The sequence below is a fragment of the Grampus griseus genome, assembly GCF_964374135.1.
Source record: "Grampus griseus genome assembly, chromosome: 10".
Taxonomy (NCBI): Eukaryota; Metazoa; Chordata; class Mammalia; order Artiodactyla; family Delphinidae; genus Grampus; species Grampus griseus.
Window position 1 is genome coordinate 22626313 of NC_139004.1, and position 21170 is coordinate 22647482.

Here is a 21170-nt window from a genome sequence, read left to right on the forward strand (position 1 = left end):
GTTTAAGATTCTCTCCTGCTCCACTAACCTCTCCAGTCTCTACCTAATATAATCATGGGCTTGAGGAAGACTAAAAGGAAGCCAAAACTCATAAAGGAACCCCTGACTTGGATTGCAGGGGATGGTGTGGGTTTGCAAATAGATGGGTCTGTGAGGCCGCAGGGTGTCGCCAGAGTAAGGACGGCACAGGAGCGCGCACGGCCCCAGGAACTACAGTTCCCAGGAGGCCTTGCGCGGACGCCCGGGAGCGGGGCTATCCTAGGGTGGGGCCTGTGGACTGCGGCGTGTGGGGAGCTATTGCGGCTCGGATGGCCGGGCAGGTGAAGGACCGCGAGGCCTTCCAGAGGCTCAGCTTCCTGTACCAGGTGAGTCCGCGTTGCGGCGCACGCACAGGGAGGCGGCCCAGTGCGGAGGGCCCCCACTGACGGCTCCTTCCCTCAGGCTGCCCACTGCGTCCTCGCGCAGGACCCCGAGAACCAGGCACTGGCGAGGTTTTACTGCCACACGGAGAGGACCATAGCGAAGCGGCTCGTATTGCGGCGGTGAGAGGGGTGCGGAGCCCGGCGGCGGGCTGGACGGGGGAAGGAGGGGAGAGGGAGAGCGGGCGCCCAGACCACCACCCACCTCCGCCCCCAGGGACCCTTCGGTGAAGAGGACCCTCTGTCGTGGCTGCTCTTCCCTCCTCATCCCGGGCCTGACCTGCACCCAGCGCCAGAGACGTGAGTGCTCCCTGCTGCCGAGGGGGGATGTTTGAGGAACACCTGTGGGCTGGGGGAGGGCACGGGCAATGATCCGTTCCTCGATGTAGATGGGTGCCAGGTGTGGGATTTGGAGGCGTCGGCTTTCTCCAGCTCTGAGTTAACAACTTAACTCCACTTGGACAAACTAGGTCTGGGCGGTAGAGAAATGATGTTGCCATGAGAAGCAACCTCGCCTGTGCATGATAATAGATGTTATTCGACATCATGGAGGACATGATTCCCATATTCATTCATTCATTCAATAATTATTTTTCTGAGATGTGTCAAGTATTGCTCTAGAGTCATTATTCTCATGAAATTATAGTCTGATGGGACAAAGACAGAAACAATTAGAATAGCGTAGAAAAATGCTTTAATTAGGGAAGTAGAATATAAGTTACTTAAACCAGTGATGATGAGGTTCATTATAAGGGAAGGGAGTGGGAGATGGAAATCCTAGGCATTTGTGAGACCTCAGACAAGAGAGCTTGTGGTGCTGTCAAGGAACTGAGAGCCCAGGAGGCTGGCTCTGAGGTGGGCAAGGGCAAGACAGGAGGCCGGAGAGGGAAACAGGGCAGATCTTGAAGAGTCTTGTTAAGGAGTTTGGACTTTATCTTAAAGGGTACCAAGAGGGACTTCCCTGGTGGTCTAGTGGTTAAGACTCCGTGGTCCCAATGCAAGGGGCCCAGGTTCAATCCCTAGTCAGGGAGCTAGATCCCGCATGCAGCAACGAAGATCCCTCACGACCCGCACGCTGCAACAAAGATCTCACGTGCTGCCACTAAGACCCAGCACAACCAAATAAATAAATAAAGGGTACCAAGAAAATGACAGACTTTATGCAGAGACCTGACACCATCAAATCAAGGTGGGGAGGGAGTAGAATCCCTACTGGAAAATGGTGGAGGCAAAACTGGGTGCAGGAGACCTTTTCTTATCCTAAACCTGGGCACTCTCTTTTCCCCACATGCACCCCAGGCTGCAAGGCTCAGCGCTGGACTGTACAGACCTGCCTGACATGCCAGCGCAGCCAACGGTTCCTCAACGATCCTAGGCATCTGCTCTGGGGAGACCGGCCTGAGGCCCAGCTGGGGAGCCAGGCAGGTGAGAGGTGGTTGAGAAAATGGGGGGTACCCCAGGGGAGTAGGGACAGTGGGTAACATAGAGCTGCGGTGGACACATTGGTGGGTTCTGGGTTGGTGTGAAAGGTGCCACAGTCTTAAAAAACTAATTCTGCTCATCTACTCAGATCCCAAACCACCACAACCCCTGCCAAACACAACCCACCGCATTCCAGCCCACCTTCCTGAGGAGAAAGTGCAGCCTCAGAGTTCCAATCGCCAGTGATGGATTCACCCCGTCTTCCAAATAAATTTTAATTCTCTTTAACTTTGCATGATTCTGTTCTGTATTTCAGCTCTTAACTCCATTTTCCTCTGTTTCTGTCTGTATTTCTCTGTCACCAGCTAACCTCTTCTTTGTCCTTTTAGTCCTTTGTCATTATCATCCTTATACTCCCACCATTCAGGGAGATCCCAATTACCACTTGCCCCATGAAGCAGCTCCCACTTCCAGGACCCTGCCTCCAGTGCCCCTCCAGCCCTGCTTCCTCAGTGCAGTGCCACGATTGGAACGCAGGCTCCGGGGTTGTCTGCGAGGCCCTGATCCTCCTTAAGGCAGTCCATTTTTAGGTAGCCCTGACTGTTGGCTAAAGGGCTGGACAGACAGACTGCTGATGCCACTGATGCTGTTTTTAAAGGAGGGGAAAAAAGTTTGGGTGGGGTTGGTGGAGGGAGGGTTTAGATTCTCCAGGCCCACTTCCTTTTGGGTCTTTTCCCAATCTCTGTGTTTTCTTCTATAAAATTCTACTAAGAGAAGTTGTACAACCTGAACTAATAAAGTCAAAGGTACTAACAAACGGACACTGTCAAATATTACACAAGTAAGTTCTGTAGGTAAACCTTCAAGGTTTTCTTGAGAATCAGTAAACAACCAAAATTGTTTTATTTGCTATCCCTGGACAATTTACTCGAAGTCAGAATTTCAGACTGACCTCTTTGCTAGGTGCCAGCTAATCAGTTTACCCCAAAAGTAGACAAACAAAATTCACTCTTCCCAGAATGCAGTTTCCTCTCTTCCCTTTCTCTTGTAAATCCTGGTTGCACTTATTCATTGCTGCATAAAAATCACTGCATAACGTTGTAGCTTAAAACAGCAATGATGTGTTATTTCCCCTGATTCTGTGGGCTAGACTGATTGAGGGCCTGTCTGGGTGGTTCTTCTGTTCCGTATGGCATCAGCTGGAATCACTCAGCTGCATTTAACTGGAGGCTGGTACCTGGTCTGGAAGACTCAAGAAGCTTCATTTGCATGTGTGCACCTCATTGCTTCTCCATGTGGCCTTGCTCTGTAACTGGCCTTGACGTCCTCACAGCATGGCTGTCTCTGGGTGGTTGGACTTCCTTACAAAGCTTCTGGCTTCCACAGAGAGTATTCCAAGAAGACAAGCTCCACGGTGCAAGTGCTTATCAAGGCTCTGTCCTCGTCACGCTTGCTAATGTCACCTTGACCAGAGTAAGTCATGTGGCCAAGCCCACGTTCAGTGTGGAAGGGGCTACACTGGGGCGTGGATACTTGGAGGTTCATTGGTTCCTTGAGGACCACCAGTGTAGCAGTCTACCACATCCTTGTTTTGCCTTTGTCCCTGACTCATTCTCTTCACTGATTCCTTCACATGCCAGTACACTGTATGCATGGAAAATACTTATCAGTGTGCAAGTAACTAAATGTTTCTAAGTTATTCTTTGACGTTTATTTCTGGAGATAGTACTCAACGGGTCAACTGTAGCAGCCAACACAAACATGTAGCCTGAAGGTGCACCCCATGCAGGCCTGGACCCTTTGTGTCCTCAGCTCACCTTCCTTGGTTCCCTCCTTGAGTGTCATTTCTGAGCTGGTTGGTTCTTATGCACTAAATCTGATTCTTGGCCAAGTTGTTTTGAGTGTGTTTATGATTGCACATGACTGAACATGTCCACAGTGGGATAGCACTGGGGTTCCTCTAACTAGAGATCATAGCCCTCTTCCTCCTCCTCCCAAAACTCTGTCCTTTTTCATATTTACTTATTATGATAGAATAGTTGTCAGTATGTGCAAAAATGGATTTCCTATAACAAAGAGGAGATCAAAGCCCTATTATTCAATAGTTTTCTTTAATGTTTCTAAGCAATTCAATAATTCAAAATCTGTGCTCTTTTAGGACCTGTTAGATAAAATTAAATAGAGGAGAGAGAAGAAACTTATGTCATCCCAACTGAATCAAAAAAACAAGGTCTGGGAATCCCCTGGCAGTCCAGTGGTTAGGACTCTGCACTTCCACTGCAGAGGGCTCGGGTTCCATCTCTGACTGGGGAACTAAGATCTGGCAGGCCGCATGGTGTCGCCAAAAAAAAGGAAGCAAAAAGATTTGAGGAAGGTAAGGGATCTAGTCATTGTTGGTTCAAAACCTCAGGAGCTTCCTAGGGAAAATCTGAAACCAGCCCCTGTACATGGAGAGCAAGGAGAGATCAGAGAAAGAGGCAGACCACTCCAGATTGGTAGGTGGCAGGTTTAAAATAAGCAAGGAAACTTACATACGAAGCTTTGTCTTGGGCAGCAGCAAGACGAGTTAGACCTCCACACTCACCCACCAGAATCTTAAAAAGTTTATATAGAGGCCTTAATAGGGTTCAGTCATGCCTTCAGTCCAGATGGTCTCAACAACACCTTATTCTCTCAAAGCTATGCCCTTGGAACAGCTCCCACTGAGGGAACAGTGGGCAGAACTCACACTCCAAGGACAGGGGAGTGGGTGAGGAGCCCCTGATTGCCCGAGTCCAGTTCGAGGGTCAACCAGCAGTCATGTTTTCTTGATTACCTCCTTCAACAGTCACGCAGATATCTGGGAGAAACTTCAGGCAGAGGGAGCAGCTAGGGCAAGTGTCCTGAAGAGGGAGCCTGCGCAGAGTATTCATAGTTCGCAAGAGGCTGGTGTGAGTGAACAGAGAGAGCCAGGTGGAGAGTAGTAAATGTGGCCAGGAGATAATGGGAGGCCAAGGATCTCTAGGCCATCATAAGGAAATTGACTTGTTCATTGGGAGGCCGTTGGAGGTTTTTAGCAAGAAATGACGTGATCTGGCTTAACATTTAAAAAGGATCACTCTGATCTAACAGTTGACTGGGAGAGCAAGATTGGAAGAAAGGAAAACAGGAAGCTGTTGTGGTCACCCATGTGAGAGGTGATACTGGCTTGGACCAGGGTCTTAACAGAGGGAGAGCAGTGTTCAGATTTTAGATCTAGTTTGAAGGTAGAACCCATAGATTTCCTGATGGGCTAGCAGAGGGATGTAAGAAAAAGGACAAACAATTCCACAAAACTAAAGTTTAAATGGTCTCGTGATATGTGCTATAATATATTCAGAACAAGATATTGGTCTGTACTTTGAAAATATTCTCTGAAAAGGATATTTTATGAATTCCTATTTGATCCAAATGTACAGAGTCCAGTATATCTCCAGCCCTGATGTGTGTATTAGTTTCCTAGGGCTGCCATAACAAAGTGCCACAAAATGGGTGGCTTACAACAACAGAAGTTTATCCTCTCACAGTGCTGGAGGCTAGAAGTCAAGCCATCCACAGGACAGTGCTTTCTCCAAAGGCTCTGTAGAAGGAGTCCTCCTTGCTTGTTCCTAACTTCTGATGTTTATCAGCAATCCTTGGTGATCCTTGGCTTGTAGATACGTCACTCCAGTCTCTGCCTCCAACATTGTATGGCATTCTCCCTGTTTGTCTCCATCTCTGTCCACGTTTCCCTCTTACAAGGACATCAGTCATTGGAGTAGGGCCCACCCTAATCCAATATGATGTCATCTTAACTTGATTATATCTGCAAAGACCCTATTTCCAAATAAGGTCACATTCACATGTTCTAGGTGGACAAAAACTTGGTGGGGGACATTATTCATCTCAGTGCAGGGTGGAAGTTGGGTTTGGAATTCAATCTAATCATTCCCAGGGCTTCTGGAAAGTATACTGTATGTAGAATGGAGAGACATGCCATCACTTCTGTAACTCTCTCTCTCTGTAATGTTAATGCTATAAGGTTCTTAGCATATATCCTCTCATTATAAAGATAATCAAAGTACCTGATGCTGTCCACTGAGCCTTTTGAGGATCTGTTGTATAAATCGGGGAATATTTTCCGATTTCAAAGAAGAATGAGAGAGAACAATAATTCACTATGTTAATGAACTAAAAGAGAAAAAAAATCATATAATTTCAGTAAATGTAGAAAAAGCATTTGACAGAATCTAACATTTATTCCTAATAAGATCTCTCAGCAAATGAGGAATAGATGAAAAGTTCCTCAACCTTAAAAGGACATCTATGAAAAAGCTACAACTAGCATCACATTTAATGGTGAAAAAATGAATGCATTCCCCCTAAAGTCAGGAAAAAAACAAGGTTGGCTACTGTCGCCTCTTCTACTCATCATTCAACTAGTGGCTCTAGCCAGTGCAACAAGGCAAGAAAAAGAAACAAAAGGCATCCAGATTGGAAAGGAAGGAGTAAAATTGTTTTAGTTTGCAGAAGACATGATCATCTATGCAGGAAGTCTTAAGACATCACTTGAAAACTCCTACGGGGACTTCCCTGGTGATCCGGTGGTTAAGACTGTACACTTCCACTGCAGGGAGCGTGGGTTTGATCCCTGGTCCACGTGGGTTTGATCCCTGAACGCTGTGCAATGCAGCCAAAAAATAAATAAATAAAAATAAAAAATAAAAAGCTCCTACACCTAATAAGTGAGTTTAGCAAGAGTGCAGGATATAAAAAAAAAAATTGTATTTCTATATACTAGAAATTGTATTTCTATACACAATTAGAAATTAATATTAAAACCAGTACCATTTACAATAGCATCCAGATATTAAATACTTAGGGGTAAATATGACAAAAATTATGAAAGGCCTATGTACTGAAAACTACAAAATATTGTTCCAAGACCCGAATAAATAGAGAGATATAGCGTGTTCATGAATTGGAAGACTCAATATTATTGAGATGTCAATTCTCCCAAAACATGTCTCCCTAGATTTAAAGCAATCTCAAGACCTTTTTTTTTTTACTCTGAAAGTCATATATTAATAGCCAAAACAACTCTGAAAAAGAATAACAAATTGGAATTAAAGACTTGAGTTCAAGACTTATAAAGCAATAGTAGACAATATAGTCTTGGTGTAAAGATAGACAAATAGATCAATGGAGCAGAATAAAGTCCAGAAGTAGATCAACACATATATGGATAACTTATTTTGGGCAAAGGCAAAAAGGCAATTCGGTAAAGAAATGACATTTCTTTACAACAAATGATGCTGAAAAAATTGCTTATCCATATGCAAAAAAAGGTAACTTCAATCCACTGGTCTCCTCAGCCCTCCTCTCACCCATCTCCTAGTCACTGCCTTTCTCTATCTTGCTGCCCCTTTTCTGTCTCAGGAGCCCCTTCACCCCCTACCCCTTCCCTGCCCCATCAACCTTGGACCACAGGAAGGAGCAAGGTATCAGCTCCTCCCTACCTCCATGAAGTATTTCTACAGAGTCTGAGGATGGAGCCTTGAGCACAGGGTGGAGCAGAGAGGGCTGGAGTATTGAAACCCAAAGACCACAGATCTTCAAGGGTTAAACCTGAAGATCAGCACCTTTCACCTTCCCTTCTAAGAGCTGCTTTCCTGGCCTATCATATCCAAGACCATCATATTCCCTGTGTGAGTCATTATCCTCCCACCTATTGGACTTGCCTTTATCTTCTTGCTGTTACCTTGATGCTTGTTATAGGGAAGAGAAAGAGTCCAGGTAGGAAAGAGAGCCCCCATTTCCTTATGGCTTCCCCACCCTAAGTGGCAGAATTGCCCCATTTTCTGCCCCTGTTACCGCTGGGCTAGAAATGACTACACCTAGATATGCAGCAGGCTGTGGGAAGGAGACTGGCTCTCAGGTGGGCAAGGCCTTAGCCTAGTTGAGCAACCACGGCCTGGCTGGCCGAAATCTGCAAGGAGCCAGGCTCGCTGGGACTGGGTACTTGGGGTAGGAGTTTTCTGCATTAGAAGCTTGATTGTCAGGTGGGCAGACTGAGAAAGCTTAGGCTAGAAGCAGAGCAGGGAGGCTGCTGCCTGTTGAACCATAGTCCCTGCATCCCAGGACTTTCTGGGGTCAGACTGCTGCTTCAGCAGAGCGGGCCACTTCGTGGTATTTACAGGTCACAGAGATCTGTTTGAAGCCAGATTTCCCCTGCTATCGCCTTGAGGTCTCTGCTCAGTAGGTCTGGGGTGTACCTGAGAGGCACCCAGGATGCCTGGAAATCAGATTTCCATAATACAGTTCACCCTCCTATAAATTCTGTCCTTGGTTTTTATAAATTTTTTATATGAAGTTAAATGTTAGCGTAACAGATATGTGAATAAGTGAGAAAATTTGGTGAACGTGTGTACATAGATGCCTCGCAAGCTTAAGCATTAGGTGAGGGCGGCAGGTTAACTGTAGCCAGCACAGGCGAGGACAGAGGAACAGAGCTCAGGCCACCAGAATTGGGTGTTCTCCCTGTTTTAAAAGGTACCTGGGATTTTGCTTCTACTCTGGTATGTATGGTGACGCCAACAGATCAGGAGATGATTACCATTGAAAAGATAGTTTTACTCTGGTTCCCAAGAAGTGAGGAGGGGGCGTTGCACATCACACTGAGCAGGGCCACAGGCAGAACACTGAGGTCGAGGTCAGTTGCAGATAGAGAGCAAGCGGAACAGCAGGAAAGCCTGGATTGTGGTTTTTGTGGGAAGGAACTGGTGAGGCAGGGCAACAGCGGGCCGACCAGGTTTGGCATTGCTAGTTTGAATAATCTTAGCGAGCTCCAGGGTGTACCCCTAGTTGTCTGATGCCTGGTGCTGGGGCGGTTAGGGCCTAGGGTTAATGTCTCACAAGCTTAAGAGGGAATAAAGCAGGTGGGTGGGGGGGGTGCAGACTCCAGATTGGTTAGTTTGCATGTCAAAGGGTGAGCTCCTGGGAGAGCTGATTGCTATCTCTAAGAGTAGGCTAACCCCAGGAGGGGCAGTCCCTCCCTAATCTGCAAGGCCCAACAGGTCAAAAACTTCAGAAACTGGAAAATATGGTTAACATACTCACACCCAGAAGTTACAGGTCAGAGGCCTAGGGTCTCTGCTGCAGGATAGGCTTTGGGAGAGCGACTGACTAGTCCCAATGAAACAGGGAAGGGGGCAGGGCACAATCTTTAAAAGAGTGATAGAGCCCGAGGACATGACATAAACTGATTAGAACCAAATAGGTCCAAGATGGCAGACAAGTTGACTTCCAGTAGACCTTGAGCCTCAGTATATGCTCATTGTAACACATCAGCAAGCTAAATGACACACTCACAGGTGCCATGGCAGTTCCAACACCGACCATCAAAAGACCAAAAAAGTGGGTGGTGGCCCGATTTCTGGAAATCCCCACAACAGCTGGAATACTCCTCCCACTCATTAGCCTATGAAATTACCCACTCCTATAAAAACTGACAACCCCATACCCTGGTGCCACTCTTCACCTTCTGAGATGGCCCAGACTCTGTGGAGTGTTTCTCTCTAAATCCACTTACCTATCACTTTATCTCTCACTGAATACTTTCTGCCATGAGACATCAAAACCTGAGCTTCATTAAGTCCTGAAACCAGGTGTTAACCTGATCTCAGATAAAAGACCGTGGGGGCTTCCCTGGTGGCACAGTGGATTAAGAATCCACCTGCCAATGCAGGGGACGTGGGTTCGAGCCCTGGTCCGGCGCACCGCAACAAAGAGTAGCCCCCACTCACTGCAACTAGAGAAAGTCCATGCACAGCAACAAGGACCCAACACAGCCAAAAATTTTAAAAAAACAAATAAATAAATTAAAAAAAAAAAAAAAGACTGTGGGTTTTGGTCAGGTTCAAGTTCCAATCTGGGTTTAGGCTGGGTTCGTGTCCCGGCACGTGGGTTCAAGTCCCAATCTGGGGTGCACGGTTTCACCAACACTTCCCTTTCCCGTATTGCTTCCTGATCCTGCCCTAGTCTGGACTGAGATAGTTCTGGAAACTTCACTGGGGCCCAAGAGTAGCAGCTCCTTAAGAGTGTTCACCCTGGCATCTCAAAGGATGTTTTCTCCTCATAAGGGGTAAAGACTGGGACTTTTTTTCCCTGAAACTGAGTAAGTAGGTAGGAGGGTCAGAGAAGGAGCCTTAGGATGGGGGAGACAGGAGTCCAGAGGAGGATTCTGTCCTCAGACTCTGTAGGCTGTGACCAGATTTATTTACAAGTTTCTGTTTGAACACCTGTTTTCAGTTCTTTGGGGTCTATACTTAGGAGTGGAATTGCTGGATCATATGGTAGTTCTGTTTTGGGGGGAACCACCAAACTCTCTTCCACAACTGCTGCACCATTTTACACTCCCACTAGCAATATACAAGCATTCTAATTTCTCTCCATTCTTGCACTTGTTATTTTGTTTGTTTATTATAGCCATCCTAGTGGGTGTGAAGTGCTATCTCCTTATGGTTTTGATTTGCATTTCCCTAAGACTAATGATGTTGAGCATCTTTTCCTATACTTGTTGACCATTTGTACATCTTTGGAAAAATATCTATTCAAGACCTTTGCCCCCCCCCTTTTTTTGTCACTCTTCACGGCTTGCAGGATCTGTCATAGCGCTGGTGGGTGTGTCATTTAGTCTGCTAATGTATTACAATGAGCGTATACTGAGGCTCAAGGTCTACTGGAAGTCAACTTGTCTGCCATCTTGGACCTAGTTGGTTCTAACCAGTTTTTGTCATGTCCTATGGCTATGTCATTCTTTTAAAGGTTGTGCCCTGCCCCCTTCCCTCCTGTTTCATTTCCACTTGTTTCTCCCAAGGTCTCTCACCTTCTGAGATGGCCCACACTCTGTCTGTGGAGTGTGTTTCTCTCTAAATGAATCCACTTCTTATCTATCACTTTGTCTCTCACTGAATTCTTTCTGCAATGAGACATCAAGGACCTGAGCTTCATTAAGTCCTGAGACCAGGTGTGTGATCTCAGTTAAAAGACCGTGGGTTCAAGTCCCAGTCTGAGTTACACGGTTTCAGTTCCTCACAATCCATCAGTGTTCTGGCCTCTTAAAACAATTGCTCATGTAATAAGCACTCAAGATTTTCTTGAAATTCTGCCTTGATATTTGTTTGTCATTTCTTGCATCATTGCTGTTTTCCTGATGTGTTTCAGCACTTATCTTATTACATCTAGATTATTAAGCATGTGACTGATCCTTGAATTTCTGTCTCAGCTGCTGCATTTGGGTTCTGCCCTTTCTCTCTGTCTTATTACACAAGGATTAGGAAGCATTCCCTGAACAAAAGAATTTTCCACCATCTCAGGGGTTGAATATGAATTGCTATTAACATATGAATTTATATTTAGAGAAGGTGGGTGTTGTACAACCAAGCCTCTTAAACTTGCAAGCTCTCCAAGGTCACCTAAACCACACTGTTGATCTTCCTCCAGTGTGCAGTTACCCTGGGGAGCCAATGATTTCATAACATCCATTCCAGAGATGTGTATTTGCTGAAGTGAATGATCCTGAAGTGTTTTGGGTTCTGATAAGTATATAGCCAAAGTGGATACTGACTCCAGGAATCCTGATCTCGTAACATTCTCCCACTAAAAATCTCCGGGAGCTATCTATGATTTAGGCATTTAGAGGTTTTGTTCGTCAATTTCTGTCTTCCTCGGGGCTTCACAGCGTTGTTGAGTCTTCCGCTTGGCAGAGCCTTGCCAAATCAGGACAGAGCTGCGGGCTGGGAGCGGCGGCTGGGACGGGCCCTGCCCCAGGCGAGCAGGGACGGAGGCCCAGGGTGCGCGGATCCGCCTACGGCTGGCCGCGGGGCCAGCTCCGCGACACCAGATCGGTGTCTCTGCACGAGTTCCTGGAGTTTTGTACCCGCACAGTCCAGCATCGTGGCTGGCGGATAGAGGACGTTAAATAACCGTTGGTTGGTTTAAGGAATGACCGACGCAGCGATGCGTCTGAGCTGCACAGCCGGGAAGCCGCAAACACTCCCGGGCCACTTCTGGGTCTGGCTGTCTTTTCCAGCTGCTGAGATTCTTCCTTTCCCTTTCCCTTTTCGACTTCGCTGGGAGGTCCTGCTCTGACTCCCACCTGAGAGCTTCCGCTGGTCTCTCCCTATTGTCACGCTTCTCAGACACCGCTCCAACCCCGCCACACACACACAGATATGGGACTTGTCTTGCGAGTTTCACGGTTCTCCCAGCTCAGATGTGTTCCCCAAGCTTGGACATGCCTTTTGCTTCCCAGAGGTGTAGGGAAGAAGCAATTCGACTTTGTCCTTTGAGCTTCTTGTTGTGTCTGGGAAGCGTGAGACGCTGTGGGTTGGTGAGAAACCAGAGGAGACTCAAGGGACAGAGTTCACGGTCCTTTTTTCCCTCATTGGAAATTTGCAATACCTCAATAGGAGGATTTTTCCTCAATATGAGGGGAAAAGTCAAATTGGAGAAAGAGCCGAGAGAAGAAGAGAAGATGATGGGCTCCGGTGCTAGAAAATAGTTCACGAGAAACCTAATGCAGTCTAAAACCGGGAGGAAAGGTGGCTTTGCAGAAGTTCCTCTGCAGTTTCATTGGTCACAGATTGTCAGTTTCCCTCGCCCAGAGTCCGCTCCTTTGGCGCCACCTTGTGGCAGCTCCACCCGGCCTGAGTTGCGGCTCTTGTTCTCCGCTGATTGCGCGTCCCTGCCCTCACACAGGGCCCCTCAGCTACCCCAGCTCATTCCAAGTACACAAATAGCGCTCAAACCTGATTTACCTAACAGTGCCCCAACCCAGGAGATCCATGTCCCTTTCGCCTCGGGACCTCTGACAGCGCGGGCTTCTACTCTAGCAGAACCAGAGACCGCTGCCCTGGTCTGTTCTGCCTTCCCTTCCACCCTTTGTGGCTGCTCCATCTCAGGCATTTGCCCTTGGCTGGGATGCCAGTCGCAGTGCGTGGCCACTGGCCTAGCTGAGATCGTCATTATCTGTCCCTGAGATTTCTGCCAAGTTTTCCTAACACACTTCTTTTCTTCCAGTCTTACTGTCCTCCAAAGACTCTGCCAGCCACCAGAGAGATATTTGTAGAGCAAAATGTCATTTGATCCTTCCTCTACTTAAAAATCTTCAGTGGCCCACACAATCATTTCTAGAAAACATAGCCCCAAATTGCATATAGTCTTGAATACATATAAAACAAAAGCTATCAATATGTAGTATACATCTGTAAAGCATTTTAATTGCAGAAAATGTATGCCAAAGTCACAGTAAATAACATTGCACTACAAACTATAGGATGTCAATAATTTGCTTCCCTTTAATCATTTTACTTACAAATTACTACTGGCCTTAGGCTGACTAGTGGCCCCTAATCACATCCTAATGCCTGAAAACTGTGAATATTGCCTTAGATGGCAAAAGGGACTTTGCAGATATGATGAAACTGAAGATCTTGAAAAAGGGAGGTTATCCTGAATTTGCAGGGTGGGCCCAGATGTAATCACAACGGTCCTTATCAGAGAAGGAAGGAGGAGTCAGAGTCAGAAGAGAAGGTGATGTGATGATGGAAGCAGAGATTGAAGTGATGTACTTTTAACGGTGGAGGAAGGAGCTACAAACCAAGCAACACAGGCAGACTCTAGAAGCTGGAAAGTGTAAGAGAATGAGTTTTTCCTTCGAGCCTCCAGCAGGAACAAGCCCAGCTGACACTCTGACTTTAGTCCACTGAAACTAATTTTGGACTTCTGACCTCAAGACCTGTAAGAGAATAAAATTTTTTGCCCCTCAGATGAGCCCCTAAGACTTGGAGGATCCAACACAACTTTTCCAATTCAAATATATGGTTCTGATCTGGCTAGAACAATGGTCTTTCAGGATCATTCTTGAGTCATACTAGGGAAAATCAAGAAAACCATGAGTTACCTTGACACATCATAGCTACCAAAAATGTTTACTGAATTTATGGGGACTTCCCTGGCGGTCCAGTGGTTAAGACTCTGCGCTTCCACCACAGGGGGCGCGGGCTGGATCCCTGGTCAGGAAACTAAGATCCCACATGCCACACAGTGTGGCCAAAAAGAAAAAAAAAAGAAAAAAAGTGTTTGCTGAATTTAAATGGATCTCTTAAATACATCACTGGTTTACATCAGCTTGCAGAAACTTTGCTTGTCCACCAGGGGCCAGCCCACGCTCCTGCACTTGCCATTATTAACCAATGTGCAGAATTGTATCCTACCAAATCAGCAGCCCCACTTCTAGCACGTCTGCAGAAGAGAACCCAGGGAATGTATGTCCCAGAATTCCCATAGCTCAAGTTCAAGTTTTCCAGTGGGAGAGACTTGCATGAGATATGGGGCCCAGAAGAGGGAGATCTCACTATCCATCGGGCACATGAGTGAGCAGGCACGTGTGAAATTCTCAGCAGCTACTGTACTAGGTTTGACACCCACCTGCTTTGCCTTGCAGACTGAGACACAGGATGGGAGTTTTCTCACAGGTTCTAGAGAATTACAGCAATCTCCCGGAAAGCTTGTGAGAACCACCCACCAGTTCTTTGAGCTGAGGTCTCCAGCATTTGCTTCCCTAACTTTCCAACTTCAGCTCCTGAGAATTTTGGTGGTGACTGGTATTATTTTCCTATATCTGCCATAGCAAATTACCACAAACTTAGTGGCTTAAAACAGCATGAGGCCTTTCTCACCTTCTGAGATGGCCCACACTCTGTGGAGTGTGTTTCTCTCTAAATAAATCCACTTCTTACCTATCACTTTGTCTCTCACTGAATTCTTTCTGCGATCAGACATCAAGAACCTGAGCTTCGGGGCTTCCCTGGTGGCACAGTGGTTAGGAATCTGCCTGCCAGTGCAGGGGACACGAGTTCGAGCCCTGGTCCGGGAAGACCCCACATGCCATGAGCAACTAAGCCCGTGCACCACAGCTACTGAGCCTGCACTCTAGAGCCCGCGAGCCACAACTACTGAGCCCATGAGCCACAGCTACTGAAGCCCACGCGCCTAGAGCTCGTGCTCCACAACAAGAGAAGCCACTGCAGTGAGAAGCCCGCGCATCACAATGAAGAGTAGCCCCCGCTCGCTGCAACTGGAGAAAGCCCGCGGGCAGCAACGAAGACCCAACGCATCCAAAAATAATAAACAAATAAAATAAATAAATAAAAATAAAACTTAAAAACAAAAAAACCAACATGAATTTGTTATTTTACAGTTCTGGATGTCAAAGTCTGAAATAGTTTCACGAGGCTAAAATCAAGATGTCGGCGAGGCTGTGTTCCTTCTTCAGCCTCTAGGAGAGAATCTGTTTCCTTGCCTTCTCCAGTCTCCAGAAGCTGCCTGCATTTCTCAGCTTGTGGCCCCTTCCTCCATCTTCTGAGTCAACAATCAAATCACTGTGACCTCTGACTCTGTCGTCGAATCTCATTCTCTAACTCTGACTCTCCTGCCTTCCTTTTTCACTTGTAAAGAACCCTGTGTTACATTGGACCTGCCTGTATAGTCCAGGATAATACTCCCATCTCAAGAGCCAAAAAGTCCCTTTTGTCGTATCAGGTGACATTTTCACATGTTCCAGGGATTAAGACATGGGCTTCTTTAGGAGACCATTGTCATGCCTACCACATGACTTCACTGATGTTTGCTCCCCAGATTTTCAACTGTGGTGGAAACTGTTATTCCTGTGTTAATTTTTTTATTCTTGGAATACCAGAGTAGGGCTGTTTTTCTGAAAAAGCCTACACTGATACAAGAAGAGCTGAAAAATTGTGCTCCTATTATCCCAAAGTCTCCAAATGGTGCTGATTTCTTAATATGCAATAGGTATAAATTAGGCAATGATCTTGCCGGGGCAATGGAAGGAGGAAAAAAAGGAATCATCAGAAAGCCCCTGTCCCTTGTCCATGGTGTCTGGTCCTCTTGGGCTCTGGGCTGCAATTTTCCTGTCACATTGACCCCAGCCAATTCCTGACTGAAAGGGCTTTTAACATGATTTGTGTTCAGTTCCTGGATTTGTCATCTTCTCTCTGTCCTCTCATGTATCTTCATGTTTGTGTTTTTCTTCTCTTCCAACACTGTAGTCCTGCCTCGATTCTTATCATTGTACTCTTCCTGGCTTGCACACAAGTAAGCCAATTCTCCAAGAAGAAATTCCAGACACCTCTTCGTTATTTGTTAGTTACTGTTTTTATTTGGCTGCAGAGTTTATGGGGCAAGCTCTCAAGTTTCTTAACTTTCTATTTTACAAAATTGACTATAGAGCTTCCCTGGTGGCACAGTGGTTAAGAATCCACCTGCCAATGCAGCGGACACGGGTTCAAGCCCTACTCGGGGAAGATCCCACATGCCGTGGAGCAACTGAGCCCGAGCGCCACAACTACTGAGCCTGCGCTCTAGAGCCCGTGCTCCGCAACAAGAAAAGCCTGCGTACTGTAACAAAGAGTAGCACCTGGCTCGCCACAACTAGAGAAAGCCTGCATGCAGCAACGAAGACCCAATGCAGCCAAAAGTAAATAAATAAAATTAATTATTTTTTAAAAATTGACTATAAAAATAATGCATACTCACACAGGAAATGAAACAATCAAATTTGTATAAATATATTTTTAAATCTCTTCCATCACTAAACCCACACCCACTTTATTGAGGTAATTAATACTATCAATCTACTCCCTATATTTTCGATTTCTCCATTTTCATAAACACTTGTATTGAGGGAGTTCCCTGGCGGTCCGGTGGTTAAGATTCTGTGTTTCCACTGCAGGGGTCACAGGTTCAATCCCTGGCCTGGGAACTAAGATCCCACATGCCGCATGGCGTGGCCAAAAAAACAAAAAACAGAAAGCAACAACAACAACAAAACTATATTGGGTGTTTTTCTCTCATAGCTTCTTTTTTTAAGCAAAGAAACACACTAATTTTACTTGACACAATCATTCTTAACAACTTGAGATATAAATCACATACCATACAATTCACGCAAAGTGTACAATTTGGTGGTTTTAATATATTAACAGAGTTGTGCCACCATTACCACAATCAATTCTAGAACACTTATCACCCCCAAAAGAAACACCATACTCATTAGCTGTCACTCTCCATTTCCCCCAAGACCCCAGTCTTAGGCAACTACCAACGTATGTTTTATTTCTACAGATTTCCTCTTCTGAATATTACACATAAATTAAATCATACAATATGTGGCCTTTTGGGTCTGACTTCTTTCACTTAGGATAATGTTTTCAAGGTTTATCCTTTTTGTAGCATTATTAGTACTTCCTTTCTTCCCTTCTTCTTCCTCTTCTTCTTTTTCTCCTCCTCCTCCCCTCCCCCTTCTTCTTCCTCTTCCTCTTCTTCTCTCCTCCTTCTTCTTCTTCTTTACTGAATAATATTCCATTGTATAGACATACTACAATTTGTTTATTCATTTATTATTTGACAAACATTTGGGTTGTTTCCATTTTTTGCTATTATAAATAATGTTGTTATAAACACTTGTGTACAATGTTTTTGTGTGGACGTGTTTTTATTTCTCTTGAAGTGCTTACTTTGGTCTAAATGCTGTTACACTGTAGGTTCACTGTAGATGGGCTGCTTGGCAGAACAGAGGCTCAGGTGACTTACTGCCTCTGTGAGTCACTTCCTCTTCTGCCCAGCCTGGCTCTTCTATTATAGTGACATCACGGTTAATGATGTATTGGAAGTGGGGTAGAATCAGAATTTGAGATTGTGATTAATGACTGTGTTTAAAATCACAGTTTCGTGACCATTAGGGTTTATCTTAAACTTTCCTCTCTGGTATCCCATTGTATCCAGTTGAGAGAGAACTCCAGCTCCCTGTACACTAGGACATGTAGATCTGTCCACAGTGCTGAAATTCCACCAACTCCATGAATGGCCTTCTTATTGTGGAAAATTGCTCTACCATTGAATTTGTACATTCGTTATTTATAAGTTTAGAGCATCTGAGTTACTGAACAATCCAGCAATAAGTTGGGAAGATAACATATAGAAAGATCCAAAAAATATTCTCTTATGCCCTATACTGAAATGTACAGAACAAAACAAAAATAGACCACAGAATGAGTGAGAAGTTTATCTTTAAGGTTTTTTTTGTTTTTTTTTTTTTTTTTTTTTGCGGTACGCGGGCCTCTCACTGTTGTGGCCTCTCCCGTTGTGGAGCACAGGCTCCAGACGTGCAGGCTCAGCGGCCATGCCTCACAGGCCTAGCCGCTCCGCGGCATGTGGGATCTTCCCAGACCGGGGCACGAACCTGTGTCCCCTGCATCGGCAGGCGGACTCCCAACCACTGTGCCACCAGGGAAGCCCTATCTTTAAGTTTTTTGTCAGGATATAAATAAATTCAGTATTGTGGAGGAAAGAGAAAGAATTCAGATTTCAATTAACTTTGATTATCCCCTCCCAATTTATTATCCTTTTTAACCTCACAAGACATTTCAATTTTTTCCATAGTTTATCTTCATTCAATGTTATGCACACACTTACCCTTATTTCTTGTTTATTTTTTATTTAAACTCACACCCTCCTCCTGAGACCTCTCCTTTTGCCTGAAGTACATTCTTCAGAGTTCCTTTAGTAATGGTCTGTTTGTGTCAAATTGTCTGCCTTTGGAAAATCCCATTGAAATTTTAGTTTTAATTATTGTGTTTTTAAAAATTAATTAATTAATTTTGGCTGCGTTGGGTCTTCGTTGCTGCGTGCAGGCTTTCTCTAGTTGCAGAGAGCGGGGGCTGCTCTTCGTTGAGGAGCACGGGCTCTAGGCGTGCGGGCTTTGGTAGGTGTGGCTCGCGGGCTTAGTTGCTCTGTGCCATGTGGGATATTCCTGGACCAGGGCTCAAACCCATGTCCCCTGCATTAACAGGCGGATTCTTAACCACTGTGCCACCAGGGAAATTCCTATATTTTCATTTATAAAATGTTGTATATAATTCTTTTCAAATTTTCTTGGATATTCTTTACAATTTCTTATTAGCTGAAAATATTTAAAATTTTGTCTTTTATTCACAGTAAGAATAAGCTATTTTATAACCTATTTTTATTACTCTAATTTAAAAGTTATAGGATTCTGTTGTTTGTTTTTTCTGTTTCTTCTTTCAAGGTATCTTGTTTCTTGTGAACATATATTTTCTTTTTTAGTGTTAAGTATTCATTTTGCTTATGAAATGATTTTTGGAATTTTCAAAGCATGGATGATAGTAGATTCCTCCAGACCTCTCTTGTGTTTCCTTTCACCAGATTCCTTGGAGTATGGCCTTCTTAATCCTGAATTCATGGCATGCTAATATTCAGAACATCCATGTAATGTGAACTTGGGTTGTAAATCCATAAGAGAGAACACCTGTGGTTAAAACTTAGGCTGTGGTATTATTCTGCTGCCTGCTTGGGAAATCAGTATAGGAAAAATTCAGAGTCTTTATGAATCAGGAGAGGGGCCACCTGTGCTCCTTGATGGGGATCTTCCTGTGACCCATTTGTTCCTACTGGGGGTGACCATGACTCCCAATTCCATCCCTGTAAAATAGTAAAAAAATAAATCAGACATGAGAACATCTAAAATTTTCCTTTGAACTCTTTTTTGGGAAGTAGAGGGATGTGCTCCAGGAAAAGGAGGGCATATACCAAAAAAGAGGAAGATGTGGGATCTGGGAAACCAGGGCATCAACCTACGAGAAGGGAAAGGGAGTCAACAGGAAGGCAGAGGGGAGCCTTAACCAAGAAAATTACCTAGGCAGCAACCATCATGGTTTTGAAGGGATTGAGAAGGGATTCACTTAACTGAGGGAGAGTTGGGGGGGATACATTTATAAAATTAAAACATCATGGAAAGTAAGAAAATGAAAACATCAGGCAATTATTAAATCCATGACAAACACCAGTATGTATGGAAAGGACAATTAAGAGAGTTTTACATGTGGCTCAAGCATGAGTAGAATTCCCATAAGTAAATAATTGTAACTCGCAGTCCAGTCAATTGTAACTCTCAGACTCTCAGTCCAGTCAACTGGACTACCTACCCTAAGAGGAAGAAATTACATTTATTGGGGGGTGGGGGAGTTGGAAGTGTGGGAGGAAGGGATGTTGGCATGTCAAAGATAATTTCTATCAATAAAACAAAAATCAAATGAAGCACGAATGTATGCTATCAAGAGACATGGAGATAACAAAAAAAAATAAGCAAAAAAAAACCCATAAGCCAAAAGGCTTGAAAATAGTTGTTTTCCAGAAAAGGGGTAGAAGGGAATGGTTGGGAGAAAGTGGAGGAGAGATGGTATTTTGCTACTGGCAAGGCACTGTGTAACTTTTTCTTTTTTTTCTTTTTTGCTGAGCCACTCGTGGGATCTCCCTGACCAGGGATGGAACCAGGCACTCGGCAGTGAAAGCGTGGAGTCCTAACCACTGGACCACCAGGGAATTACTGACGCATTGTGTAACTTAATGAAGGGGGAAGTGGACAGTTCAGGCAGCCAGCCTCACTCAGAGAATAGGGTTCCAAGGAGTGGTGACGGGTCTGTGGGTTCCTGAAACCTCTTCTCCTGAGCTGGGGGCGGTGGTGATGATGGTGGGATGAATTGGGAGATAAGGATTGACATACATACACTATGTATAAAATAGATAGCTAAAAAGAACCTGCTGTATAAAAAAAATAAAATTTTAATTTTTTTTTAAAAAGAAAGAAAAAAGAAAACAAGTATTGGCAAACCTGTAGAGAAAGCAGAACACTTGCAAACTGCTGCTGGGAATAGAAAATGGTGCAGGACAAAAGAGTACAATTTAATGAGGGGATTATTTTAATAGATGTGTGTGTGAAAAGGGTGTGAGCAGTTACCAGTTCTCTTAGAAAGAGCAGGGACTCCGAGCTTTCACGGAGGGGGCACGGGTTTGATCCCTGGTCGGGGAAATAGGATAGCCACGTGGCATGACTGAAAAGATAAATAAATACATTTTTAAAATGATAAATAAATGAGTATGTGTGGTTTTATAAAACACTGGCAGAGAGGCTGTACCTTTTTGCATTCCCACCAGCAACGAATGAAACTTCCTATTGTTCCATGTCCTCACCATCATTTTGTGTTATCAGCGTTTTGGATTTTAGCCATTCTAATAGATGTGTAGTGGTATTTCATTGTTGTTTCAATTTGCAATTATCTAATGATATATCATGTGGAACATATTTTCATATACTTATTTTCCATCTGTATATCTTCTTTGGTAAGGTGTGAAGTGTCTGTTCAGATTTTTTGCCCATATTTTATTGGGCTGTTA

The 21170-nt window shown here is 44.8% G+C and overlaps 1 protein-coding gene across 3 annotated transcripts; it reads left to right on the forward strand.

The window, feature by feature from the left end:
• Positions 1–252: 252 nt before the first annotated feature.
• RPP21 (ribonuclease P subunit p21) lies at positions 253–16231 on the forward strand. 3 transcript variants are annotated; one of them, XR_014297286.1, is made up of 6 exons: positions 253–365; positions 442–542; positions 637–719; positions 1719–1844; positions 1990–3314; positions 16147–16231. XR_014297286.1 is itself a non-coding variant. In XM_082663094.1 (5 exons), exons 1-5 carry the CDS (start codon positions 309–311, stop codon positions 2048–2050), a joined length of 435 nt encoding a protein of 144 aa, XP_082519220.1. In that variant the 5' UTR covers positions 253–308; the 3' UTR covers positions 2051–3669. The 3 variants fall into 3 exon arrangements, 2 of the variants coding, with proteins under 2 accessions (XP_082519220.1, XP_082519219.1); XM_082663094.1 differs by lacking the exon at positions 16147–16231 and having other exon boundaries at positions 1719–1851; positions 1990–3669; XM_082663093.1 differs by lacking the exon at positions 16147–16231 and having other exon boundaries at positions 1990–3669.
• Positions 16232–21170: the final 4939 nt, after the last annotated feature.